This window comes from Lutjanus erythropterus, chromosome 16 (assembly GCF_056507025.1).
Source record: "Lutjanus erythropterus isolate fLutEry1 chromosome 16, fLutEry1.hap2, whole genome shotgun sequence".
NCBI classification, from domain to species: Eukaryota; Metazoa; Chordata; class Actinopteri; order Lutjaniformes; family Lutjanidae; genus Lutjanus; species Lutjanus erythropterus.
The window spans coordinates 24,360,577-24,386,303 of NC_139332.1; the positions used below are offsets into that span (position 1 = coordinate 24,360,577).

Here is a 25,727-nt window from a genome sequence, read left to right on the forward strand (position 1 = left end):
GGGAGTGCGTGCGGGGGTACAATTAGACTTTGTGTGTGCGTGAATGTGCCCTTTGTATTTGAGTGCGTGGGAGAGGTGTATTACATGGTGTTAGAGTGTAGTTTTTGTGATGTGGTACTTCAAACAGGGCTTTACAGCACTTGCACACACTCGCCCACTGGGAACGAATGTATAGATGGATGTACGGTTGGTAGTGGAGGGGGGGCATTGTGTATCCATGTTTGTGCGTGGGTGCTGTACCTGTGCTGATGCATGTTTGTATGCACACTAAAATATGCATTTCCCTAACACCTGACCTGTAAGTACATAAAGCAGCATCACTGTCTTTCTGCTTTTCCACAACAGACAGCCTTCACTCCTACACTCACTATTCCATCTCACGTATCATCAGCTATCCAACTTCCAAACATCTCTCTCATACTCACTTCTGTCTTTTTATAGAATGATGTAGAATGATATTTTATTTGATAGTTATGTACTGATTGTTACTATTAAATGTTGTGGTCTACACCGCAGACTGGAGTCTCTGTTAACAGTGACAAACAGTGATCCATTTTATATATGCTTCTTTCCTCTTTATTGCACTGCTGGATGCACTCTCTCTCTCTCTCTCTCTCTCTGTCTCTATGAAAGCCCAATGAGACAAATGTGATTAAAAAAAAATCCTGCAAGTCAATATAATGTTAAACTTTTGATAAACTCAAAATAATAAGATGATTTTACCTGTGGTGCTTGGAATCCCGTATAACTAATTAAAAAAATACTGCCGAATTGATGGCTCAAAAGGGAGTAGTCGTTCAAATAACACACTGCTTAATTTTAAAATATAAATCGGTTGTAACCCTAAAATGTTTTTTCAAGTGTAATATTTCTGCAAAGGCTAGGTACAGAAAAATGACCCAGGTGTTTTATCGATGCATTTAATAAAATGCATCGATTATAAATGCATTTAATAAAATGCAAAATGCATTCATGCAGGTGTTCATTCGTGTAGATGTATGTAAAGATACACAACCATACAGACATGCAACACTACAGTGGCTATAAATTAATTAGGTTATAGGCCCAAGGAAACAAGTTGCAGTAGCATCAAACTTTACCTGCACAATAACACAACAGTTTATGTAAAGGATCAAACTACTGTGGAGCCTGTGCTCATTATATCATTTTCATTGTGACTAATTACACATTCATTGCATAATTTCATGCTGTAATTTCATATATTAATAAAAGAAATTATGCATTTCATCTGATTACAATGCAACAAATCATGGATTGACATTTTGTTGATTTATTATCATAAGCTATCAAAGGTTATCAGATGCATCAACACTGCATAAGAGTTTGGAACTATGAGACAGGATTTCACAACTCTGGAAAGTTATTACAGAGGCGATCAGCAGGTAATAACATTCATGTTACAGAGTAATCTACCAGGAATGTGTGCTTGTACATATTTGTTTGGCATCATGTTGTGGAAAAAGTTGAGTCAGTTTCAACTTTTTTTTTCTTTTGCTGGAATAACCTAAGAGGAGATGTACTGAAATGTCTTACCTCACCTGCATTAAATTTTGTGAATTTTAATCTACCCTATTGGCAGAGTAAATCATATCCTGCCAGTAAGGTATATGATGTTCATAATAAAGGATAACAAAAGAGTATAATTAAACCATACTATTAAATTTTTTGAGAACTGATTTTACTAAGCATTCAGTCAAACTAAACTAAATGTTTTTGAATTAATATAATGAAGTAGAGTACAGAAGTTAGTGAGTTTCAGATATGTTCCCCTCTTGTTTTCCCTGGGCTGATTGTCGATCTCTAGCCCTCTCGCGGAGCTGGCTGGTCCTGACCTCTTCCCTGTCCCATTTTTCTCACGTTGTTTTGGCAGTGTGCTCACTGAGCTGAGCTAAACACAAATAACACAAGGGGGAGGAGAGGAGGTGGAGTGGGAGAGGAGGAGATGGAGGAGAGGGATGCTCCCTGTGTGACGGTGGCACGTGGTGATAAGCTGCCGCTCTGACATTTAAACAAGTGTCAGGGTCGGGAGGTCAGATGAGTGGAAACAATGCGTGACTAGATCAGGGCGATGTGCCGATTTTCGCTTTGTTACTGGGAGCGCGGATGCACGCCGGCCCCATCAGGCTCCGATGCACCTGCTTGGCTGGTTTATGCTCTGAAACCTGCTCACCTTTCAGGAGATGGTGAGATATGCACGGGGGAGTTGTGGAGTTGTAGCAGCAGAAATTATGTTTTCTTTCCTCCTCAACTTGTCTTTCAAACTTTAAAGAACTATAATTTCCTCTTCAAGGTGACTCTCACTTATTCTTCCCCTCTGTCCACCTCCCTCTGTCTCACCGGGTGCAGAGCAGGACCATCCTTTCCACTCATAAAATACGTCTGCTTATATTTGCTTCTTGGCATCTCAGCAGCTCTGCATTCCAGGAGGGTGACTTATGGGAAACATTGTCTTCCACATAACACATTGCTAAGCTGAGCTGTTTTTTTTTTTGTGCAGTGCATAACTCAGGTCAGCTGGACACAGAGAGGCATAACCTGCGGTTGAGAGCAGTCTATTTCTTTCATTGCAGAAATTGAAAGAGGTTTATCTCTTCCTTTTTCCTCCCTCGACTCTGTCTTTCTCCTCTTTAATCCACCCCGTGCTGTGTCCTGTGACCTGTGGATACATCCTTCCCACTAACATGCATCCAGTCTTGTCTTTAATAGCCTGTAGGACTCACAAAAAAGGACCTGTCAAGATAATCAGCCCTTTTTTCCTATCCTCTAAAAGGCAGAGGGTCTTTTCCTCAACATTTTGACCCAGAGCATGCCTGGCAGGATAAACTCAGGTGTGGAGCAGGGTTAAGAAGGCGGCTTCACCTTGAAAGGCCACACTTCAGAGCCCGGGAAACCACAAAAAGCAATTAAAAGTATTGATGGAACTTCAATAGCTCTTAAACAGTGCTGCCAGACACCTCGGGGCAAGTAGCACACTAATCTTTTTTTTTTTTTCCTCCCCTCATCTCTCCATCGCTCTCCCCCTCCTCCACTCTTTCTTTGCTGAAGACTAAGCTGCTCTTGATCATTACCAGCTGATTGCAATATAAAAAAGAAGAGAGTGTAAAATGTATTTACACCCATGCGAGGCAAGTGGCTGAAGTGAAAATAGACCCAAGACTTCAAGAAAGGTGAGCGTGACAATGATAGTAACTAAAGCTTATCTAATTGCAGCTAGCTTGTTAGCCCTCTAATTGGTCCAGTACACATGTATGTTCAAGCATGTAAATGCATGCAGCGTGTGTGCTCACTTATGTCATTGTCTGCATGTGCACACCATTTACTGTGCAGACACTAATGGACCTTTCACAGATACACTTTGCAAAAGATTGTCTTCCATATGACAAAACAGGAAATCGAAGAGGAGACAGGGAGGGGCTGAGACAGTGGCTGCTTATCCTCTGAAGCAGCGCCATCCAAGAGCAGGTTGTTTACCCGAAGCCTTCCTGTAGTGTTAAGCCACCTACTCGCTAAATCGCTGATTTACAGTGCGAGGCTTCCTCGGCTGATGTCTAAATTTACGTGAGGGGCTTGGATTGCTGCTCCCGTGACAAGACACAGTCTGAAGAGTGATAGCTGGTGCACTAAAACAAAGTGGGTGTACAAGACACACAAGCTAATGACTTACCTTTGCACTGGTTGGTGTTCTTATCCAGAATGGCCTTGGTTGACACTATTTTTCCATACCTGTAAACACAGAGAAATTAAATTTAGTGTTTTTAACTCACAATGACCTACAGGGCCTTTTGGCTGGTGGGGTAGTTCACTAAGATTGCTATCCTGTGTCTAAAATAGATGTCTCATTTTCCATATGCTGTGCCATTTAGTTGCAACTAGCAATTTGCAAAGTAGCACAAATGTCAAAAGCCACTGGGAAGAGAAATCACTTGAGGTTAATAACATTATGTTTATGGCTGACTTCAAATGAATGTGCAGCCCCTCTGACATTTGAGGGAGTCACTGAACATTTTCAAAAGGTCTAAAAGCACACGAGCCCAGTGAATGATCTCAAAAGTTAAGTTGTCATATTAGTATACAGTTCAATGTATTAAATTCAAATTAAACTGGAACATGAGCAAAGAACTCAGTTTCTTGCCAATTAGATAACTCAATAACAATACTCCTTTATTCTGTTGCACAATAATCTGGTTGAAAAACTTTAAAACATCTGAAGTACAGTAATCAATACTTCAGATAACCCAGCATCTAACCTACTTAAAGGAGCAATATGCAACAATTGCACATCCAAACATTAGTTCTGCAGTCCAAATACCAAATTGATTCATTATAGTAAATATATCACAGATCCTTTCAAAGAGTGAACACATTATTAATGTCGCACTGCATTTTTTTAGATTTTTAAGCCTAATGCAATGTTCTTACTGCAAGATCTTTATACACCTGATTGATCCTGTCCTGTTGTATGGTATGCACCTATTAGGTTAATTGTTTGATATTTGACCCTGATATGCCAATATTTTCCAACTCAATTCTCATTATAATGACCCATCATAATGGGGTTTCATAGACGAGACAAGCTTATAACACATCTATCTGTTTGTCACTGTTAACAGAGTCTCTAGTCTGCAGTGTAAACTGCAGAATTGTAGAGAAACATCAGGGTTCATGATCTAAATAGCCTAGTTTCTTAGCAGTTCATAGTCAGCTAGAAATCTAACTCACCACTGACTGTATGTGCAGTGTTTCACCTGATGTTTCCCAACTAAAATCTCAGCTAAAAATCATACTGACAGCAATGAGGCAGAGGCTAGGGCACCATGGGCAGGGCATTAAGGCTACTGTTTGTGCAGACATTATCATTTTTTGAGGGACATAAGACAAAAATGAGGGGGCATGGCGACCATGGCTGTTGTGACTGGCGTGAAATTCCTGCCCAGTGTATATATATATACATAACATAATCTTGTTTTAAGGAAAATCAGATGTGTACGGTTTACAATTTGGATCCATGAAAACCAACACAAAACCTGTAGTTGTCCAGAAAAGTCCGCTATGCTGGTGCAGCTGCTCGCAAAACTGAAAGGTATGAAATTTCTTTATTCTACAGTTCTGTATGCACAGTGGGTTGCCATGAATATTTTGGAATTGAAAGGCTGACCTTACTGACTGACTGACAGTGAGTTATTCTATCTGCTTGTCTCAGCTAAAACTGCAACATGCTGAATTGTGTGCAGGGCGAGAAGCACTGTAAGTACAGTAGATGTGTGTGTGTGTGAGTGTGTGTGTGTGTGACAATCTGCATGCATGCATATACTCTATTTATTTGTATGTGTGAGTGTGTGTGCAGCTGCTCCCTGGCTTATACAATTACACTTGTGTACGTGATGTATGCATGTCCGTGTATAAATACATAAGTGAGAACAATTCCCTGTGTGTTGAACACACATCACAGTGAGTGAGCAGAGGGAAGACAGCTATGCTCTGTACGTTTACACACACACACACACACACACACACACACACACACACACACACACACACACACACACACACACACACACACACACACACACGCACACACACATTCTGTAGGGAAGAAGCAGTGGTGCATCCCGGCCCATATTTCACCAGCAGGGGATAATTGTGCCATTTCTCAACGAGTGGCGGAGACTCTATTTACTGCATGCTGCGGTGGGGTGGGTGGTGGATATGAACTGATGAGCTCCGAGAGGAAAACTACCAGCTCACACACACACAAATACAGATACTGCATGAGCACACACACACATACAAATATGCACACACAGAGACAGCACTCACCAATCAGTGGATTGTCTCTCTTCTGCAGATAAACAGGCCATTTTAGCTATAGGGATCCATAATCCACCGCAACAGAACAGGACTAACATGCAATGTTTGATCACACTGAGGCACTCTCAAGCATAAGTACACAAGATGAACATGGAACAGTGAGCGTTCATTTGATTAGAGAACATGCAGAGCTGGGTTAGAAACTGCAGTATTTCAGTGTTTGCTGAGAAACAAACTAGAGCAGGACTTACAAGTAAGAACTGGAAATAAGGGCATATAACCCTGAATGATGGTACATGTAATAAAGATATACAATAAAGATACATGTTGAGATTCGGGTTATTTTGTTAAGTGATAGTGAAATCAGTCATTTTACCTCACAGGACACGGGAGCTGCTGGTCTACTGCTGCCTCGATATGTTAGTTTGTTTGTGTTATTATGTTTGCTTAAAAAGCTTAGCTAACCCTTAGCTTAAAAAAAAAACAAAGTTATACAATAACACAAACAAACTAACAGATCAATGCACCAGTAGACCAGCAGCTGCTGTGTTCTGTGAGGTAAAATGCTTATGGAGTCTAGTTGACTGAGAGACAGTGATATTTGTCTTACAGGCTGTCTGACAGCAAAGTAAAGCAGTGAAAATATTCTAAATATAGTGCGCACTTAAAATGATATCGATTTTTTTATATGGACCTTTTTTAAGTGGTTGAAATACGTTTTACTGCAGACCCTGTCCACGGCAGTACATTGCTTATCTTCCACGCTGGTGGTCCAAACAGGGTGTGTGTCGACCAGCATCTAATGAAAGTAACACCCCATTGAAATAATGTGGCCCATCACTTTAAGATATATGTCAATAAAAAGAAAACCAAATCAGAGATTAGATTTATTACTTACACCATTTTATATAATTGTTGCATAAGGGCAATTTTTGCACATAAATCTTACGTTTCACATTTTGTTATTTCTCTTTCTCCTTATATTTTTTCTATTTAGTGCTGTTTTTTATATTTCTAAGTTGCTGTTATATATTGCAGAATATATAACTACCTCTTCTTGTATATATTCAGTTATATTATTGTTATATTATCTGTCATACATTGAAATAGAATGTACATATTTTTACATAATACATATAATTTCTTTATGCATTTTCTATTCTTGAATGAAAGCATCTATAATGTGACCAATCTCCCCCCAGGGATCAATAAAGTATTTCTGATTCTGATCTTGTTATCTCACAGTATTGATATTATATTGATTTATTACACAGCTCTACATGCATACCAGTGAGCTAGCTAGCACGTTTTTTTTGTTCCTGCAAGCCTATTTGTTTATTTTCACACAGGTGTCTGCCCCGTTTCAGTACTTTAAGTGAAAAATTTTGTATGCTTTCAGTCTGGGAAGCAGTTAAAAAGCTCAGTTCTTTTGGCACAAATTGGGGGAAAGTTCTCATTAAAACTTTGTTTGGACTCTGGGGAAGCAGGAGACAGTAGCTTTCCAATGCCAACTCATCACTGCTTGCCTCATTAAATGTTAAAGATGGCTCATCAATGCATCCCTTCCGTGGTCCAAATACACACCACAAAGACACTGCAGCGAGATGAAAAGGCAAGGTGGAAGGAGCCAGCTTTGTGCCCATAATGGAGACATATTGGAGACGGATGGTGAATGTGATCAGCATGTTCATGCATGTGGCGTGTGTGTGTGTGTGTGTGTGGCTGTGGACGACCCTGCTGGCGGCTCCTTCGCCTCTCTGCCAGCCAGGCCTGGGGAGGCTTTGATGTGACAGAGGCAGTCCCTGTGAAGCGCAGGTTTAACACTGTGATGCTGTGGCCGGGATGCAGAGCCTGTCTCCACTAATCCTATTTCAATCACTCTCGCAGCCTCTTATCTCTGACTCCGCTGGCCCTCGGCCCTCCCTCCTCCTCACAAATCTTCTCCTCCACTCTCTCCCTCTCCATCTTTCTCTCTTAATGTCTCTTTACCATCCTCTCCATTCCTCTTTCCTGTACTGTATCCTTCATTTCTCTCCTTTTGTCTCTCCCTTCCTCCTCCCTCCTAATAGGAATCCCGTGGCAATCATTCTGATGCAATATCGGATCAACCCCAAGAAAAGAAGATGCCAGAAATGAAACTGCCTATAAAAAACAGGCTTTATGAGCTATTTTAGGCTGATGAAAATGCACAAATTGTGGAGGATGTAAAACATGTCATTCGTTTGACAGCTGTCTGGGCACTGAAATGCGATAAAATTGAAGCTGAGCCGAAAGCTCAGCGACGTTTTTAAGAGGGCAGCTGCATCACGCACACGAGTGACATCCCGGCGCTGCATTTCTCTCGTTTCTCGCTCTCTTGCTGGATGAGACGATCCAGGCATATTCCATTTCCGTCATCAGAGCTGGGAGAGTGAAGTGGCTCTTTGCTGCATGTGGGCAGAGAGAGAGCTGGCCAGAACCACAACACGTCACTGTGGTGTTACTGGTACACAGGAAAGCACAGCGCTGGAAAGGATGGACGGACCACCCAAGTGTTCTGCTGAGAGACCTTGTCCTCGGCCTTTGGACACAATCTCCACTGGTCTGTGACTGCGCAGTGACGGCAGTGTCTTGAACAGTGGGTAGCTGAACCCTGAACCAGCTGGATCTAAGACCACTGACCTCTAAAGGGTCTTTGTTATATGCTTGTTACCATATAAGGTTCTTCAGCTTGTCCCCAGAACAAAACCCTTTTTTGTTCCTGGTAGAACCCTTTACAGAGGTTCCACCTTGAATCTTTTCAGGGGGTTCTTGCCAAAACCAAACATAAACACTTATACCTAGAAACTTCCACGCAGAACCCTCTCTGGGGTTTCAATCCAGAACTTTTCCACCTTCAAAGAGTGCCAAAAATAACCCATTCAAGTGGTTCACCCAAGTACCCTTTTATGTCCCAATGGTTTCATCTAGAACCCATGGGGGTTCAACCAAGAACTGTTTCATATCCTTAAGGTCTCACCTAGAATCCACCCAGGAATTTCTACTGAGAACTCTTTTTTATTCCAATCGTTCCATCTAGAACCCAACCAGTGGGTTCTACCGAAAATTGTTTTATATTGCACTGATTCCATCTAGAACCCTGCGGGGGGTTCTCTCAAAATTCCAAGGGTTTTAACTATAAGCCAACCAAGGGGGATCTGAACATATACTTTTCATAGGGATTTCACCTATAATCCTCTTGCCTTCTTTGGGTTCTACAAAGAACCATATTGTATTCCACAGATGATAAGAAACATCAACATTAACAGTACCATCTACCTTCGACAATCGTTGAAGGGTTCTTAATGGAAGCCCTCGTCTTACAAAAACCCTTGACAAATACTTAAAAAAAAAGGTTCTTCAGAAGCCTTCAGAAGTCTGGGTAGGACCTCGGCAAGAACCTTTTTGGAACCCTTATGTCTCTGTCTGCACGTGAGTGTCCATCTGTGCCTGCAGGTGAAGACGGATGAGAAATGAAACACATGCAGACAGGGTTGGGCTTTAGCTGCGATACAGAATTCTATAAAAGTAGAAAACTCTGCTTCAGGCGTATTCAGCAGCTTTGGAGCACCTGGGCAGGGGGATGAGGCAGGTGCGAAAGGCACACCAAGGAGAACAATAACTTTAATTTATCACCTTTTGTAGGCTTTTACGCGAAATAATTAGCACAATGTAGATACTGTGGCTGAAAAAGAAGAGGTGCCGCACTGAGTTCTGCACATGTAGAAGCAGGTGCTGCAGACACCCACCATCCAGATTTACTATTTGCTCTGTGCAGCAAACATTACACAGAAGGGTTTCAAAGGCTCAAGTACATTGTTTTGTTTAAAAACTAGGATTACTGCCTTGTGGTTGTACGCCTCTGCCAGTCATTCAAGTTGCAGTTTACGTCCACGTCTGTCCAGACTCGTGTTGTTGTTTAAGGGATAATTCTGTTTAAACCTGTGCCCCATTTTTACATATTTTGGGGTCAAAATGACTAATAAGGACACAAAGTTTTAAACTGGTACAGTAGATCGCCTTAATGTAATACTTAGGGGGGAAACGTGCCTATCAAAGTGCTTGTTTTTGCCACTGACAGGCTCAGGTTGTTATTTCAAGTGTCTGACAACATTATAGAAAGGATCAATCCAGAGACAGAGCTTTTCAGACAGCCCCTTCCACCAGGGAACTGAAACACTTACATCCTGTGTGTTCGAGGGTTAATTCAGATTAACCTAAATTACACATTAAGACAAACAAACTAAATAACCGATCAAGGCGGCGTAAGAACAGTTCTGTGAGGTAAAATGACTGTTTTGGAATCTAGCTGCTTTGCAGACAGCGATATTTGCCTCGTGTAATGACTGTTTCTTGTCAAAAAAAAAAAAAAAAGACTGTCTGACAGCAAGGAAAAGAGGTGAGAAAATTCTAAATATAGCACACACTTGAACTGATATTGGATTTTTTAGGTGTCTAAACTTTGTTTTGCTGCTGACCCTGTCCACAGCATTACCTTGCATCCCATCCTACACAAGTACTCCTGCTGCTTTTGCAAACAGGGGATGTGCCAACAGTGCGTTATACACAGACTATGGATAAGTACCTCATACAACCCTACTTCAACAAATCCAAACTATCCTTTTTATGTGTTAGTTTGAATCAAAACTAATGTGTTTTAAAGGGTAAGGGCCCAGGTTTAAAAATACTAGAATTACCCTCGAGTGTATGAGTCCATCGGCCAGCTTCCAGTTTTGAAACAGGTCTGGCCAAGTCACCAGTGTTTTCTAGTCAGAAGAAGGTAGGAGTATTTTGTTTACTCCGATCACCAGTAAAAAGTATTTGCACATATAGTGAAAATTCCACCTACTCTGGTAAGACTCGAGGTAACCTACAATTTTTTAGGATGTGTTTTATGTCTTTGATGCTTATGCAAGAGACAGGTGTCACTGTGGCAGACACACACACAGAGGATGGAGCAGAGGGAAAAAAGATCCATAAGAAACATGATTTCTTTATACTTTTATATCAAAGATGAAAAGGAAAAACAGGATGTAAAGAGCAAAAAATAAATAAGATGACAGATAGAAAAGTAAAGTCTCAGGCAAACGGCACACAACAAAACCACAACAGTCACGCAAGGAAGTAAGAAAAGAAAGAAAGAGGATGTTGCATGAATTTTGCATGTGTGTAAACACGTACTACTATGCATGTGCATGCCTTGTCGGTGAGAATCAGTTGGAACCATCTCGCGGTATAAAAGCGGCGTGCGGCAGCTGCCCTCGACTGCCGTCTTCTGTCTTTTAGCAGCTAACGTGTTCCACAGCTCGCACATCTCCGTGGCTCAGACAGAGGTCAGACCTGCTGTTCAACGGGCATCTTTTTGGATAGAAATATTAAACAGATGCTTTTGTGAAATGTTGTCGCTGCTGCAGTTGCTATGCGACTGCTGAAAATCTGTTTGGATGCAGCAAACCCTAAGCTTCAAATATATCCAGATATATTTTTATTTCAAATGTTTTTCAGTGTGAGAGCTAAAGACACACTGAACTGCAGGAGACTGTTGTTTTATGAGTTTTTCACTCTTCTCACTGCAATGACTATATTTTGTACTGTATTGTACTGTATAAACCCAAGTCTCTTTATTGCATGTAATTAACTGCTTTATTGATCAGTAATTTCAATTTACTTAGTTACAATAGGAGAATAAATCCTTTTATGATCAGTTGTAGTATGAGAATGCTGCACTGTTTGTTTGTAGTTACAAGAGAGATACCCAGAAGAGCAGGTAACACTTCATACTAATGAATAATGGTAAAGTTAATTGAACTTTAATTAACAGTTCATTCCCTGTTACTAATTAGTTACACTGTTTGTGTAATATAAATAATTTATTTATAAAGTACATTCTGATTAAATCAATAAACTGGTTATTGTTGCACACACTATAACATTTTAAATACTGCATTTTGGCTGCAACTAACAATTATTTTGATCATCAATTAATCTGCTGATTATTTTCTCAATATCTTGATTAACTGTTTGGTCCATCAAATGTCAGAAAACACTTAAAAGAGTTGATTGCTATTTCCAAAAGCTTCAGTTTACTGCCATAGACGAGTAAGATAACCAGAAATATTCACATTTGAGGAGCTGAAATATGTGAATTTACATTTATTTTATATAAAAAAATGACACAAAATGATTTATTGATTATCAAAATCGTTGGCAATTAATTTAATGGTTGATTAATAATTGATATTCGATTAATCATTGCAGCTCTGCTACATTTAATTGTTTTGCAAACCATTTCATGGAGAGATGGACCAGATATTTGTAACACTTGGTAATGGTTAATAATCAGTTTGTAAACCATCTATAAACATGATTGGGCCATTATAAAATTGTAACTGATGATTATAATACTTTAAATTCCTATGTACATAACTTGTGTATGTTATGTTCCATATATGAACTTAGTAACAAACCTATTTTAACTCAAAGCATGATCTTTTCCTAAACTTATGCAACTAGTTTCTCTGCCTGTATTTTGAAAGTGTCACCAGATGTTGCATATTCATTGTTGCTAAACTGACCACTGAGCTCTTCACGTGCAAAACTGACATTAGAGTGGTACATGTATGTCACAGTCTGAAACACAGGACCACAGACCGAGCTGCTGTGTCTGACGAGTTGGGAGTGAGAACATGATGATGCAAGTGATGTTTATAAAACTTTATAGATGCTTAATAAAGCTTATTTAAATGTTTGTTAAATGTAAAATAACTATTAACTGAAGTGTAATGAACTGTCAATTTACTTTTAATTAATGATGGTTATTACAAAGTGTTATCGAGCAGCATAATGACAGCAGGAAATGAGAAGGACAAAATGCAGAACGAGCAGTACAGGATGCCGAGCGTTAAGAAATGAGACATTTTTAGAGACCGGTAAAGTAAAAAGAAGGCTGGCGGAGAAGAACCCTGACGACAAATAAAAAAGGACATGTACAAAGAAAAACAAAAAAGGAACAAATTGAGAAAGAGAAACAGACAGATGCATTCAACGATGAGACATGCAGCGAGAGAAAACAAACAGAAGAGGACAAAACTACCCTGACGGACACCTGGCAGGGAGCAGAGCAGCTGTTCCAACACCTCTGGGTTGATATCAGTGACTTCTTCTTACGACCTCTGGGCCTCTGAGCTGACACTTTGGTGGTAATGGCCTTTATCTATATCCCAGCATGGAGCTGTGCGGAGACTATGACATGTTTTAGCAAAGTGAGTCCAAAGTTGACCTTCAACCCTCTCCATTTTTGTCTTAATCACAAAACTTGTTTGTTGAATGAAAGCTAAAGGCTGCCTGCATTAGTTAATCAAATTATTCAAGGCATTTATTTAATATGATCTGTTTTTACAGCAGCTATTTATATAACACCCGTTCTTGAGAATTGGGACAAACCATGTCCTACCACAAACACAATTTATTAATACTCTAATTCAATTTTATTTATATATTTTAAGAATTTATATATATAAAACACATATAATTTAAAAAACTTCAACTTCAAAATCTAAAACTTTTAATACATACTGATTACGTAGGTGTAAAGATGTGCTTTGTGCTAATCTTTCTTTTAAAATATAGTTTTATATGAATGTTGGCCCTTTAAAGTTGTGTCCCAGATTTTGGTCAACTCCGTCAGATTTTTTACAAAAAACATGATTTAATTAGGAATTAAAAGGTTTGGTCTCACTTCCGGGTTTAAAAAAGGTGACAATTCTGCTCATTAGTTAGTTAATGAAACCGTTCTCAGTTATCTTTATTAACTGAATGGTGTATTTACAATTAATACTTTATTCAATTTAATAAAATAGAAACAAACAAATTAAATAAATAAATAGTTAAAAAAGTCACATGAATGCACATGTATTTAAAGCTACAAAAAACAATTAACATTTTCTACATGTTTTATATTATAATACTAAGACTTTTTGTTTGTCTGACGTTTTTGACAAAAGTCCTCAGCCACATAAAATGCTATTTTAAAAAAAATAAATCACTAGGAGGTTGGACTGTTAAGAGTTTGATCTTTTAAAATACGTTTGAAGAGTAAAAAAAAAAAAAAAAAAAAAAAACCCTCAAAATTTGGTTTTGTTCCATTTCTCAAGGATGATGATTTTTTTCTATGAGACTATAAAAGTCTTTGCTGTGTGTAAAATTATTCCATACTTTCTGAGAAATATTCCACACTTTTGTTGAAAGATAACGGCGTCTAAATTAGAAAAGCATTATAGTATAAATACCAAAACATTGTGTTGGCAGGGATGAGCAGCAATGAATCAAAAAGCTCGAACAAATTGGATAATTCCTTTTTTGGCTTTAGCACTCTGTCTTTTTCTTGGCAGAATTTCATCATGTTTCTTTTTTTTAGGTGCTGGGATTCCCCTGTGTTTCGTTGGCGGGTTTGTGGTAAACTGGCAAACGCTCACTTTCAAACCTTTAACGTCTCTGAATGTGGGAAGCATCTTGGAACAGAAAGGTAATCCGGCCAGAAGTGGTTGCTCTTTCTTTCTTCAATTCTTCTACTTCAACAAACGTCACAGTCACGGAGCACAAAGCACATTGGCAGCACTGCAGAACATCATAATATGGCATAATACTCATAATCAAGCGGACAAAAAGTAACACAATCAACATGCAGCTCTCGGTCCGTTCATTTTCTACTGATCTGAGTGACCGCAGCACTTTGGCCGGCATGTCATCGGCCCCGTCTGTTGAAGTTGGCCGTGGTCAAACTCTCTGCGGTCATTAGCTGTCATCAACTATTCTGATTTCAATTTTTCTTAATTTTCCCACTGATGTGATTTCTTTTCATGAACATTCATTTTACCTGGCAAATGTGGAGGGATGACAAGTTGATTAGAACCATTCAAACCTTCCCACCTCCCTACATAATAGAAATAGATTATAGCTGCAAGCAGAAATACGGCCACCAGGCTCCAGTAGGGTAATTTATAATGGAAAAGAAGGTGATTTAAAAGTTTCAGCGAGTGTTCAGAATTCATTGTTAGAGAGTTAAATTTAAAACAATTCATCTTCGCATTAAGGGATTTTCAATAAAAGAAAGTTTTAAAATTCAGATAGCCATAGAGCCTCCATCAGGTAAATTGTTCCGGCAATTTAGTCTGTGTCACTTTGGATGAGGCTGGATCAATCTGCTTAGTCTGGTCCATTTGTATTCCTTTGATTTTATTCCATTTATGTCTTGCTGTGTAACTTCCTCATGAATAATCAATTACCAATTCTTTTTTATTATTAAATCGATACAAATCTCAAAATTTTGCCAAAATTATACATTTCAAGATAAATGGAATTAATTTACCACACTTAGTCCACACCTAATCTTCTGTGTAAGAATAATTTATCATACATCAGGTACAGTATGTATTAGCTTTAATATGAAAAGAAAAGTGTTAAAAACAATTACTTCTGCCAATCTAATAACTGAGTACAACAATTTTGTTGAATTCAGAAGTGCTGATTTTGACAGAGAATAAAGAGAAAAAAAAGGGACACATGAAAGGACAAAAACAGCTCAAAGCATCAGACCTATAGGCATCCAGGATTTTAAAGACAAACAACGCCAACCATATACGCAGCTGGAGATTCCAGCACTGTCTTCACAGTCGTGAGTCATCAACCAACGTGTGAACACGGGTCAAAATAACACAAGTGCACGCCAGCGCTGAAACTCTGCTACATAGCCAGCAGTGCTTCAAACAAAAATGAACTTTGTGCGCTCTCAAAGGCTGTCGAACTGTTTCCAAACGCAAGCGCTGTGATGAAACGCCAGTACATGTAACTAAAGGTCTGTTTGTTTCTAAATAAAGATATTTTCAACGAGCTGCAGGCATGAAGGGCAGGTTTAATTTAGATATGGATAAGTTTTAGAATGCAGTTTGAAATTGTTCTGTACATACACTGTAAAATACAATCGACCACATGACATTGTTGACCACTGTAGGATGGAGGTGAAGCCTGCAGCAGGTATGGCTTTGTTTTTATTGCATAGTCACAATTTAATCTGTTTTGTTTAATGTTCCATTGTGTTTAATGTGTTTAATCTAACACAAAAAACACAACAACAACAACAAGTTTCATTTTGCATACAAAAACCAAGGTTGCAGTTTTGTGGGGTTTATGTGTCTGACTTTTTCTTGGCCAAGAACAGTGACTTCCTGGAGTCTCTGCTGGTCGCCTGGAAACCTGACAGCAATGACAAGACTACAAGGAAACTAAAACTTCTTTAAAAGACTCTTGGAAGTTACTGCTCTCAGCCAAGAAGTCTCTCGCTGCGTCCAAAATCACATACTAACCACTACATGTTCTGCTATGTGCTTCATTCACATTTTGTGTAAATAAACAGCAGTATGAATCTTTTCATGTCACATCACTTCCTAAAATCCTCCTTGCTGGTTGGAGATGCGTAATCATGGTAGCCTGTGCCAACAGTGAACTAATTTCACGTATTTATTACAACTAACAGAGTAAAACCTTATTTATATTTAAATTGAAGTGTTTTGAGCCGGAGTTACCTTGTGGCTGTCTGCCTTTGTCGTTCATGTTACTGCTGTTGTCGTCACTGCTGCACTGCATTGTGGGATATTTACGCCAGCGTAGTGTCAGTGTTTGCATACTGTAATGTTTCCCTGGAAATAGCATACACCTGGTTGGTTTCATGGACATACTAAAAACTATCACACACTGTTTTATCTTACTAAATATCATGTTACGATGGAATTTTGGATGCAGCAAGATAAGATAAGCAGTTGCTGGTTGTAACTTCATATTTGATGGACACACATGAGAGTCATACCAATCTTCTCACCTAAGTCTCTACAAGAAAACAAATAAACACATTGCCCAAAACATCAAACTATAATGTTAACTATCAACATTTCATTTGTTCACTTATTTATTTGTTAGGCATTTTTGTTTACTATTTTAAATCTTATATTTTGCTTAAAACAAATTATTTTAAAGCTGAGTGACAGTATTCGTATTGTCTCTTTAAAGCCTCTGCAAAATTCAGTCAACAGCCCAGGCATAAATGTATGGGTTTTTTTCTTTTTTTATAGGATGTAGAGGTAGAGAAAGTTGACAGGATAGTGGTATGTTCAGACTACTAGCAACAAAGCTTCAGGCTACAAGTCATTTTTAATGGAGGCCAGAGACAAGAAGCCTGAAAATGACGTCCAGTACTTGTTGCTGCATGTTGTGCAATCCAATGACACATCAACCAATCATATATCTTTGTTTTGCTACTTCCATATCCTGTCTCCCTACGATTTCTTTGCTGTATAAAAAAAATGGAAGAAAAACATATTCTTGCCGTTAACCACTTTTTCTTACTGCAACATCAACAAAAGCACGTAGCTTGACGATCCGTGTTTGCTGACTCACAAATGCCCACTGACATCAACGGGCGCTAACCAGCGCTTCACTGGCGACTTAGCGCCAATGTAGCTGGCCGTGCTCGCCATGTTTTGTAGCTGTGTCACCGTTAATGTGAACATAAGGTCAGACAGGAAAGATGTTCACCACAGAGACACAATGCCCCAAAAGTGCCTCAGACTGAGCCTGGGAAAGTTAACCACAGACTGGTAGTGTGTGAGAGTGTGTGTGTGTGTGATAACCAAGAGTGTGCATCAAGAAAACACAAGAGCAACAGTAAGTGACAGCAGGAAGCATTAGCCTGTTGTTCTGAGTGTAGCTAGTTACAATCTGTCTCTTACACACACACACACACACACACACACACACACACACACACACACACACACACACACACACACACACACACACTCACACAGACCCACACATGCACCAGTCTTCTTCAGAGGCAGCCTTGCAGAATAGCCCCTGTTTGTTTGGAAGTGTCCAACCTGTCAAACCCACATGCCATGCACTGCTGTCTGACACGCACAAATGAACACATCTCATCTGTGCTGCTGCTGCTTCTGCTTTCTAGATACTGCTTCAAATGAAAAGGGAAAGTCAGTGGGAGGAAGTGGGGATAAAAGAGAGAAGGAGAAGAAGGAGGGAAGGATAGCGAGCTGGAGCCAGAGAGTCCAGAGATCTCAGGTTTTGTCCCTCACGTCAATCAGTCTTGTTGTACCAGAGGCTCTGCTGTCGCTTCTGCTGGAGCTTAAAAATTGTCCTCCGCTGTACGGCTGGAGTCAGATAAAATGCAAAGCACATTCGGGGAGAGCACAGAAGACTGCTGCAGACTGGTTGCTATGGTTTTTGGTATGTTATTAGTTCCTGGAGGCAAAACGAGGTGAAATGCAGCCAAGTGCCCAGAAAACTTTACTGTTTTTAAAAGAGTATGAATGTCTGAATGAAAGCCCAAAAGTCAAACCAAACGAGCAGCTCATAAAATTAAAATGTTATTCAAGAAAATGACTTTTGGAGCATTAAAGGACAAATCTTTAATATATTTACTGTAATATATCATAAAATCGCCGTGGCATTTCATCAGAGATTAAGCAACTCTAACTCTAAGCAGCTAACTTGAAATACTCATAAAAATGCTACAGCCGGCATGTTCCCCTTCCAAATTTCTATTCTGGGCTGTAACGTGTGTTGTTGTTTGCCTTTTTCAAATTAATGCAGAATGTTGGCCAAATGAATAAGTGTCTGTTTAGGAGTCATAAAAAAAAAATCATTAATAATATTCAGATATTCATCCCTGTTACTGATGTTAAATTGAGCAACATGTTAATGGAGTCTGGAGGGCAGTGAGACAGGCGGTCACTGAACTCAAACTCTGGAGAGTGTATTTTCAGAGTGGTCGGCTTTTGTCTTCACGATAAAGGGCTCAGCTGTACATTGACAGGCGACAGTCAGTTATAAACAGCTGATCAACTTACAGCGAAGGACTCATCATCTGCAGGCAGTATTCCTGCAGCCTGCCTGAGCTTCCTCAAGTATGGGGAAAACATCTCAGTTCAGCCATAGACTGCATAGGATTTCAACCTATTTAATGAACCATCTATGGCTCCAACTTGTTATTTGGACTGCTGTACTGATTGTTACATATTGCTCCTTTAATTGTTAAAAGAGTCAACTTCAGTGCAAAAGTGGAAAAGAAACTCTTTCCAGCCTCTAAATAGGCAAACTGTCTACGTGTCATGTATACAGTAATGGGGGGATAAATAATTCAGAAAATAAGCCTAAGGCCAAATCAGCTTCTCCGCTCACCCTCCCTGTAAAATCGATGTTTGGGGAGGAAAAAGGCATAGCGTTTTAGTCAGTTTGGCCCGGCCAATGCAACAACTATGTCACTTCTGCTGGAGCAGAGAAGTGGAGAGATTAACATGATGAGGAGATGAGAGAGAAGAGGGAGAGCGAGAGAGCGCAGCAGAGGAGAATAGAAAGAGAGAGAAGTGGAGAGAGGTGAGTGGAACAGAGACGGGGATAGTGAGACGGCGAGAAAAGGCGTTCACACGGAGGAAAAGTGGCTGTGGAGGGTTGTGGTTCCAGGAATAGCAGATGCTTCTACTCAGCATGAAGCTGGAGCTGTAGGAGTAGTTTAGTTTGGGCATTCCTGTGGCTGTCTCGCTACTTTGCGGAGGTTAAGCACCGCTATCTGTTCATGCCCTGAGTGACGCACGACTTTACCCTGCATGGTTGGTGAGAGGAGGGTGTGTTAGGGTTGGAGGAGGAGAAAGACAGGTAGAGAAAGATATTAAACAAAAAACCCCAGAGAGGAAAAAACACCAGAGTTTGGATTAGAACTCGACCAACACTGGATTTTTGTGACCTACTCCAATATACAGTAAAGATCTAATAACGAAACTGAAGTTGTTCCTTCCTTTTTAATATAAACATAGAATCTCTAAAATGTGGTTGTTACTTAACAGCATTTTGAAAAGCAGTGTTTGATTATCATCTGGCTAAAAGTTTCTATTTCACCTTTTTGTGTGGTCACAACACCTTTAATCACATCCGACAGTGCTGACACACCCTAGTGTGCACTTCTACATCACTGCTGCAACGTGAAAAGTTAAAACAGTGGAGATCAGCAACAAAAAGGCCCACAAAATATGTACTGAAATGAAGAAGACGTCAAGAGAAAATGTGTGAATTTGTTCATTCATTTAGTCTATAATGGAGACATCATTTTCCCAGATAATATCGTGCCTGGTGGCAGACAGATTTGCATAGCAAGACTTATTCTATAGCTATTACGCTGTGCAATCAGCATCTAATTCATAATGATAAGTTAAAGCAAAGTAAGTGTTTAATACCACTTAAAAGTTGGAAAAATTACCTCCTCGTGGTTGTATGTCTGCACCAAGCAGTTGAATTGCAGATTACATCCATGTCTATTTTAGACTCATATAACATATGAAGCGAAGACCTTCAAGGAAATTAATAAAAGGTATTTAGTGCTTTTTTTGTTGTTGTTGCAAAATTGAACTTATCACTACATTGACATGACTCATGTGAATAATTTCCAGAGAGAAACAGGCTGTCTTCTATTTTTACAGCAGAGACAGAGGACTGAGAGACTTAAGTGTTTTAAGTGTTTTGGCAGAACATCATGATTTCACCATGAAGCTGACCTTTGATGTTTTGGATTAAAAAAAAAGTCATCATTTGATGGTTTTATATAATCAGATATTTCTGTGTAATTTTGTCATAATTAGCATATAAATTCTTAACTTATCGCCTAAAATGTTTAGTGAGGTAACAGTGACCTTTGACCAGTCTAATCAGTTCATGTTTGAGTCCAAATGGACATTTGTACCAAATTTGAAAAATTCCCTTCAGGCATTCTTGAGATGGCAAAGGGCAGACAGACAACCTGAAAACATAAAATCTCTGACCGCGGCTATTGCTGGCACAGAGGCACTAAAACACTAAGAGAAATCGACTTAAAGTAAACTTCAGCTGGTGGTTAGACTGATGAAGATTAAATGTTTTCTTTACCTTGATCTTTGGGCATTTTTGTAATATAAATTCTTGTTATTGATCAGCCTACACATAAACATAAATCCCAACATGTTTCTGATAAAACATGGGAAGATAATACTTCCTGTTATATCTGTCTGGCTCTGGTTCAGCTGTCATGGTGGGACGGGGTGATGGGATGTGTTGTACTTTTAGGCTGGGCTGAAACACCTTAGCTCACACGTCTCTCCTCCGTCGGTTTTTTGAAAAACAGAGCCATGGGACAGGCCGGCTCTGATAGCTAGGCAGCTAACGTCAACAGTGGACCACAGAGAGTCATTAGGGATAATGTGGTGCTGCTGAGTGCCCGGGCCTCTGCTCCATAAAAACAGGTGGTCCCAGGGTCACCCCTCCCTTCTCTTCCCCTCACCTCATCTACTTAGCATACCTTATGGCTCTCTCCCTCCTCTGTACTCCCCTCATTCTCCGGCTCCCCCTCGACCGTTCCCTCAGCACACACGGGAAAGGTTATTTGGACAATTGGTGGTGATTAGCTCTTGATTTGGCCCACTCTGTACGTTTGATCAGGCCGTGGCAGTGAGGCGAACGCCAGCGTGACTGAGGGCACAGCTGTGGCTCGGCCATGACTGAAATTGGGTGAGGAGAACCAGAAGGAGAAGTAGGGGAAGAGAGGAAGCAGATGAGGAGGTACACTCTTAGAAATAAAGGCGCTAACTAGAACCATAAAGGTTCCACTTGGAGCCATGTAAGAGAGTGCTATCTAGAAGCCAACATAAAGGATAACACCTCAAACAAACTACAAAAAGATTTCACCCAGAGGTTCTAAAGGAGAACCATTATATTGTGTAATGATTCCACACAGAACCCTCTTTGTAGGTTCTATCTTTTCCATCTTGTAAGGGTTTTACTTGAACCCACCCAGGGAGTTCTACCAAGAACCCTTTTTATATTCCACGTGTTTTATCTAGAACCCATTCAGGAGGTTACAGAGAACTCTTGGAAATAATTGGACAAACAAACCTTGGGAAAAATAGTTTCTTCCAAAAAGGGCTCTTTGGATGAAATGTTTCTTAATGGAGACCCTAGTCTTACAAACAACCCTTGATGAACCTTTTTGTCAAAAAAAGCAGATGTTCTGGGTACAACCTCATGCCTTCAGGAAGAACACTTTTGGAACCTTTCATTCTAACAGTGCAGGACTGAAGAGGAAGAAGAGGAGGAGTTGGGGGGTTTAGGGACCTCCGGGGTCCTTTGCTTTCTTGGCAGTTTGAGTTATGGATTTGGGCTGCTGGCAGAGAAAATGTGAACTGCTTTGTCCCTGTTGTTACAGGTGTGGGCCCTCGTAAAGAAAAAAAAAAAGAAATCCCTCTCGTTCTTCCTTTCAACCTTTCGTCCAACTACCTGCTTCCATCCTCTCTATGCCTCTCCTGGGTGGTGGATTGAAAACAAGAAAAATGTGGGTGCTGCCTAATAGCAGGCTGGTGAATCGGGTTATAAAGTCTTTGCAATAAAGTGTTTGGGGGCTGAGCTGGCTGTGTTGGCTGTACTGGCTGCAGCGATCTTTGGGTTGGATGGGGTTGGTGTTGGGCTTAGGGTTGGCCCAGTGCCTCAACCTGGCTGGTTAGGCCAAGGAATTTTTCTCACAGTAACGGCTGTTCTATCCATCCCTCTATCCCTTCATCCATCCATCCTTCTACTCACACAGCCAGCCAGGCGAAGAGGAAGGCCTCTCACTATCTGGGTGTTTAGCCAACAAATCCCCACTCCACTCCTTTGGCCTCTTCTCTACGCCCATATATCAGGCTGACGGCTGCGGAGAACCCAACATCCAGCCAGCTGAATAAAACAGAGATTAAGCACCCACCCGAATCCATTTAATTACTCGTTCAACAGCTCTCGGCATGTAACTTCAACCGCTGTGAGAACTTTGGTGTTCTTCAGTCTTTACTTTTGGTCTCGGTGACCGCGGGGAGGTTGACGGAGGTGTCTGGTCACAAATGAAGAATCTTGGCCTCGGTAACTTAAATAATCTCATATGCAGTTGTTGTTAGCTGCATGTTTGTGTATTTGCAATTTAAGGCTTGGTAACCAGGGTGTGTAAGGCTGGGGGTGGAAGCCAGCTGAACCCGTCTGTATTAACAATGACATGACATCACATCTATAGACATCTGCACAGGGGTGGGTAGTTACTTGTTACGAGTACTGCAAGAGTAAAAAAAGTACTTTTTTTAAAGAAACAACTACTTTACTGTACTTCTAGTCCTTTGCCTTCTGCTGCTCTGACCAGAGATCATTAAAACAATTTACTGTTTACTATTTGAGAATGATATACAGCGCAGCAGAGAGCAAACTTGAACACTGACATACCGGTGAAATTTTCAAGTGGGTAGTCGCAAGTTAAACTTTTCTGTGCAAAATGAACGCACCACAATGCATGAGAACTGATCTGAGATGAAGAGGACGAGACAGAAGAGAAGAGCTGAACTATCGGTCTGTTTCTCACTGTAACACAAACTCCAGTCCAGTGTAGCTATGGTCAGACACTTCCTGCTACATGATGAACCAAAGTTTTCAACATTTCTGTCCATATTCGCACACTCTCTCTCTCTCTTTGCTGTGATCGCAATTCTTTTTTACTCAGCTGACAAGGTGAGCACGGTTGAGTCTCTCAGGAGTGAACAACGTTCATGTTTACGTTCATTGGTTGCAAACTGTTTACCAAAAATTAAAGTTAAAATGGCAACTCTTTTAGCATGTTGACGCACAACATGTCTGTAGAGCTTCCACATTAGGATTAGGCAATATGTTAAAATTCTCCAGTTGACCATCATCAGCCCATCCATCGTTTACTGACGTATCTTCCTCAAATCTCTGTGTGAAAACAATGCAAAAAGCCAGGCTCTGCAGGCTGTTTATCTCTCACTTCCCACCCAGCTTAGTGCACTCTTGGTCCAGCTGAGTGGGTGGGTACTGCAGCGCTGGATGAGAACGCAGTCTGGAGCAGCAGCTGTAACTCTGCAGACCAATACATTAGCAAAAGTAAAATGACAAATATTGCCCCAAAAATCGGCCAAGAAATCCAACCAGCGATGAATTCAGCCCATCGTTGACAGGCGATAGATTCAAACAATTGCCAGACCCTGTTCTATATCAAGTATAGTCAGCACCACCAAACATAAAAACAAGAATTGTAGCTAACAACAACAGTAGCTCCAGCAATATTGTCAGTATACAGGGAAGAACATCCTTATGGTATCCTGTTACAAACAGGCCTAGCCACTATTAACGCTCCTCTTGCACACTAGTGTAGCATGTGGCTGCTTTGGAAGAGGAACAATTTGTCAATACTCTTGTATTTATACAGTGGGGATTTATCTTTTCAACCAGCACTGGGTAAATTACATATTGTGGACATAATAAAGAATTAAGACTGACCAAAATGAGCAATTGGTTAGAACAGATTTGTTGTGTTTGTTTAAATCTAGAAATCTGAACTCCTGTGTTTGAGAAAACTGTGAACTTCAGGAGGTTGTGGGGCCTTGATGAGGGTTACTGAAAACATGACAGGATCTTGGCAGGAAAATATTAGAGTTCACAAGGACGGGGTTACAACCACAGTAGACGGCATTTATTTTTCTGGCATCTCTCAGGCGGCGAGCAACAGCCCCCAATCAGCAGCTATGATATGGCGCACTGTCAAGAATGCATCAGTTTGGCGGCAGCTTGTTTGCTTTTGAGATAGTGGTGAACCAGGGCGGCAAGAACTGCTTTACAGTGTGTGTGACACAACAAACCCAGGCCCAAGAACCAAGCTTTGATTTGTCTCCCTGCCAGCACTCACAAGGCCCCGTGCAAGAGCATGTGCATGCCAGGGTTATGACCATTGCCGTAATAGAGAGCCTGAGTCACGCCCCTTCCGGTGGACCACCATGCGCCCTGACTTCAGAAAAAATATGAACTGTAGTCAACGGTGAGAGACAAATTATTTTTTGATCCTGTTTGTGTCATGTGATAAATCACACACATGATGTTTGTCAATTTAAAACATAATTTCCCAAGTCAAGAAAGTCAGTATCAATGATGTCATGGCTTTTTCCCTCCAAAAGCTCACGTAAGTCACTGAAGCTACGATGCATATGTGTTTTCTACAATGTGGTCATGTGATGCCTACTGTAAAGTTGAGCTCATTATTACAAATTTTCAGTTCAAAAGTTCATTTTGTGATCCTCCATTGTGTCTTTTAATGCCTGTTTTTAATTTTTTACTCTGATTTTATGTTATTATTGTGATTTTATGTATTTCTGTCTTGTCTGTTTTTGCCTATGTTGTCATTTTTAATGCCACATCGTAAAGCACTTTGAGTTGCATGTTATGTATGAAAGGTGCTATATAAATAAAGTTATTATTATTGTTATTGTTATTTTCAATGTTGAGATCAGTGCATCAATCTCTTAATACATCTATGGATCCGCACTGTCACACACAGTTAGGAACACAGCTTCTGATCTGTTGACAGACTTAACCTAAGGCATCTTGGGATTGCCAGTGGGTGGCTAACAACATGCTAACAACAAAACAACAGCTTTAGAAGATGGAAAAAAAATGCTAACTAACTACAGAAGACAGTGGGTCTTAAATGTCTTATGAATTTATTTTATTCTATAAAGACTCTGCATATCAAGGTTTTGAAAGAGATACGATTGCAAAGGAGGCAACATTATAAAGGTATAACAGTACCATTAGCATTAGCCTAACATTAGCCTTTCCTACTCAACTTACTCTGGGGCTAACCTCCTTCACTGTTCCAGCAGTTGGGAAACAACAGACAAGTATGTACAGCCCAATTCCATAAAGAAGCTAGCTATGTTTATGAAAGTATGCTTTAATAAAGTCCAATAAAATGTAATTATTGAGGC

General features: G+C 40.1%; 1 protein-coding gene across 6 annotated transcripts in view; it reads right to left on the reverse strand.

Moving 5' to 3' along the window:
* LOC146313145 (RNA-binding motif, single-stranded-interacting protein 3) overlaps nt 1–25,727 on the reverse strand; it is a 400,986-nt gene that overhangs the window by 194,483 nt on the left and 180,776 nt on the right. For all 6 annotated transcript variants that reach the window (XM_084738573.1, XM_084738576.1, XM_084738570.1 and 3 more), the window contains one exon: nt 3,686–3,744. In XM_084738573.1, the coding sequence (XP_084594699.1) occupies nt 3,686–3,744 (59 nt within the window). The remainder of the gene's footprint in view (nt 1–3,685; nt 3,745–25,727) is intronic.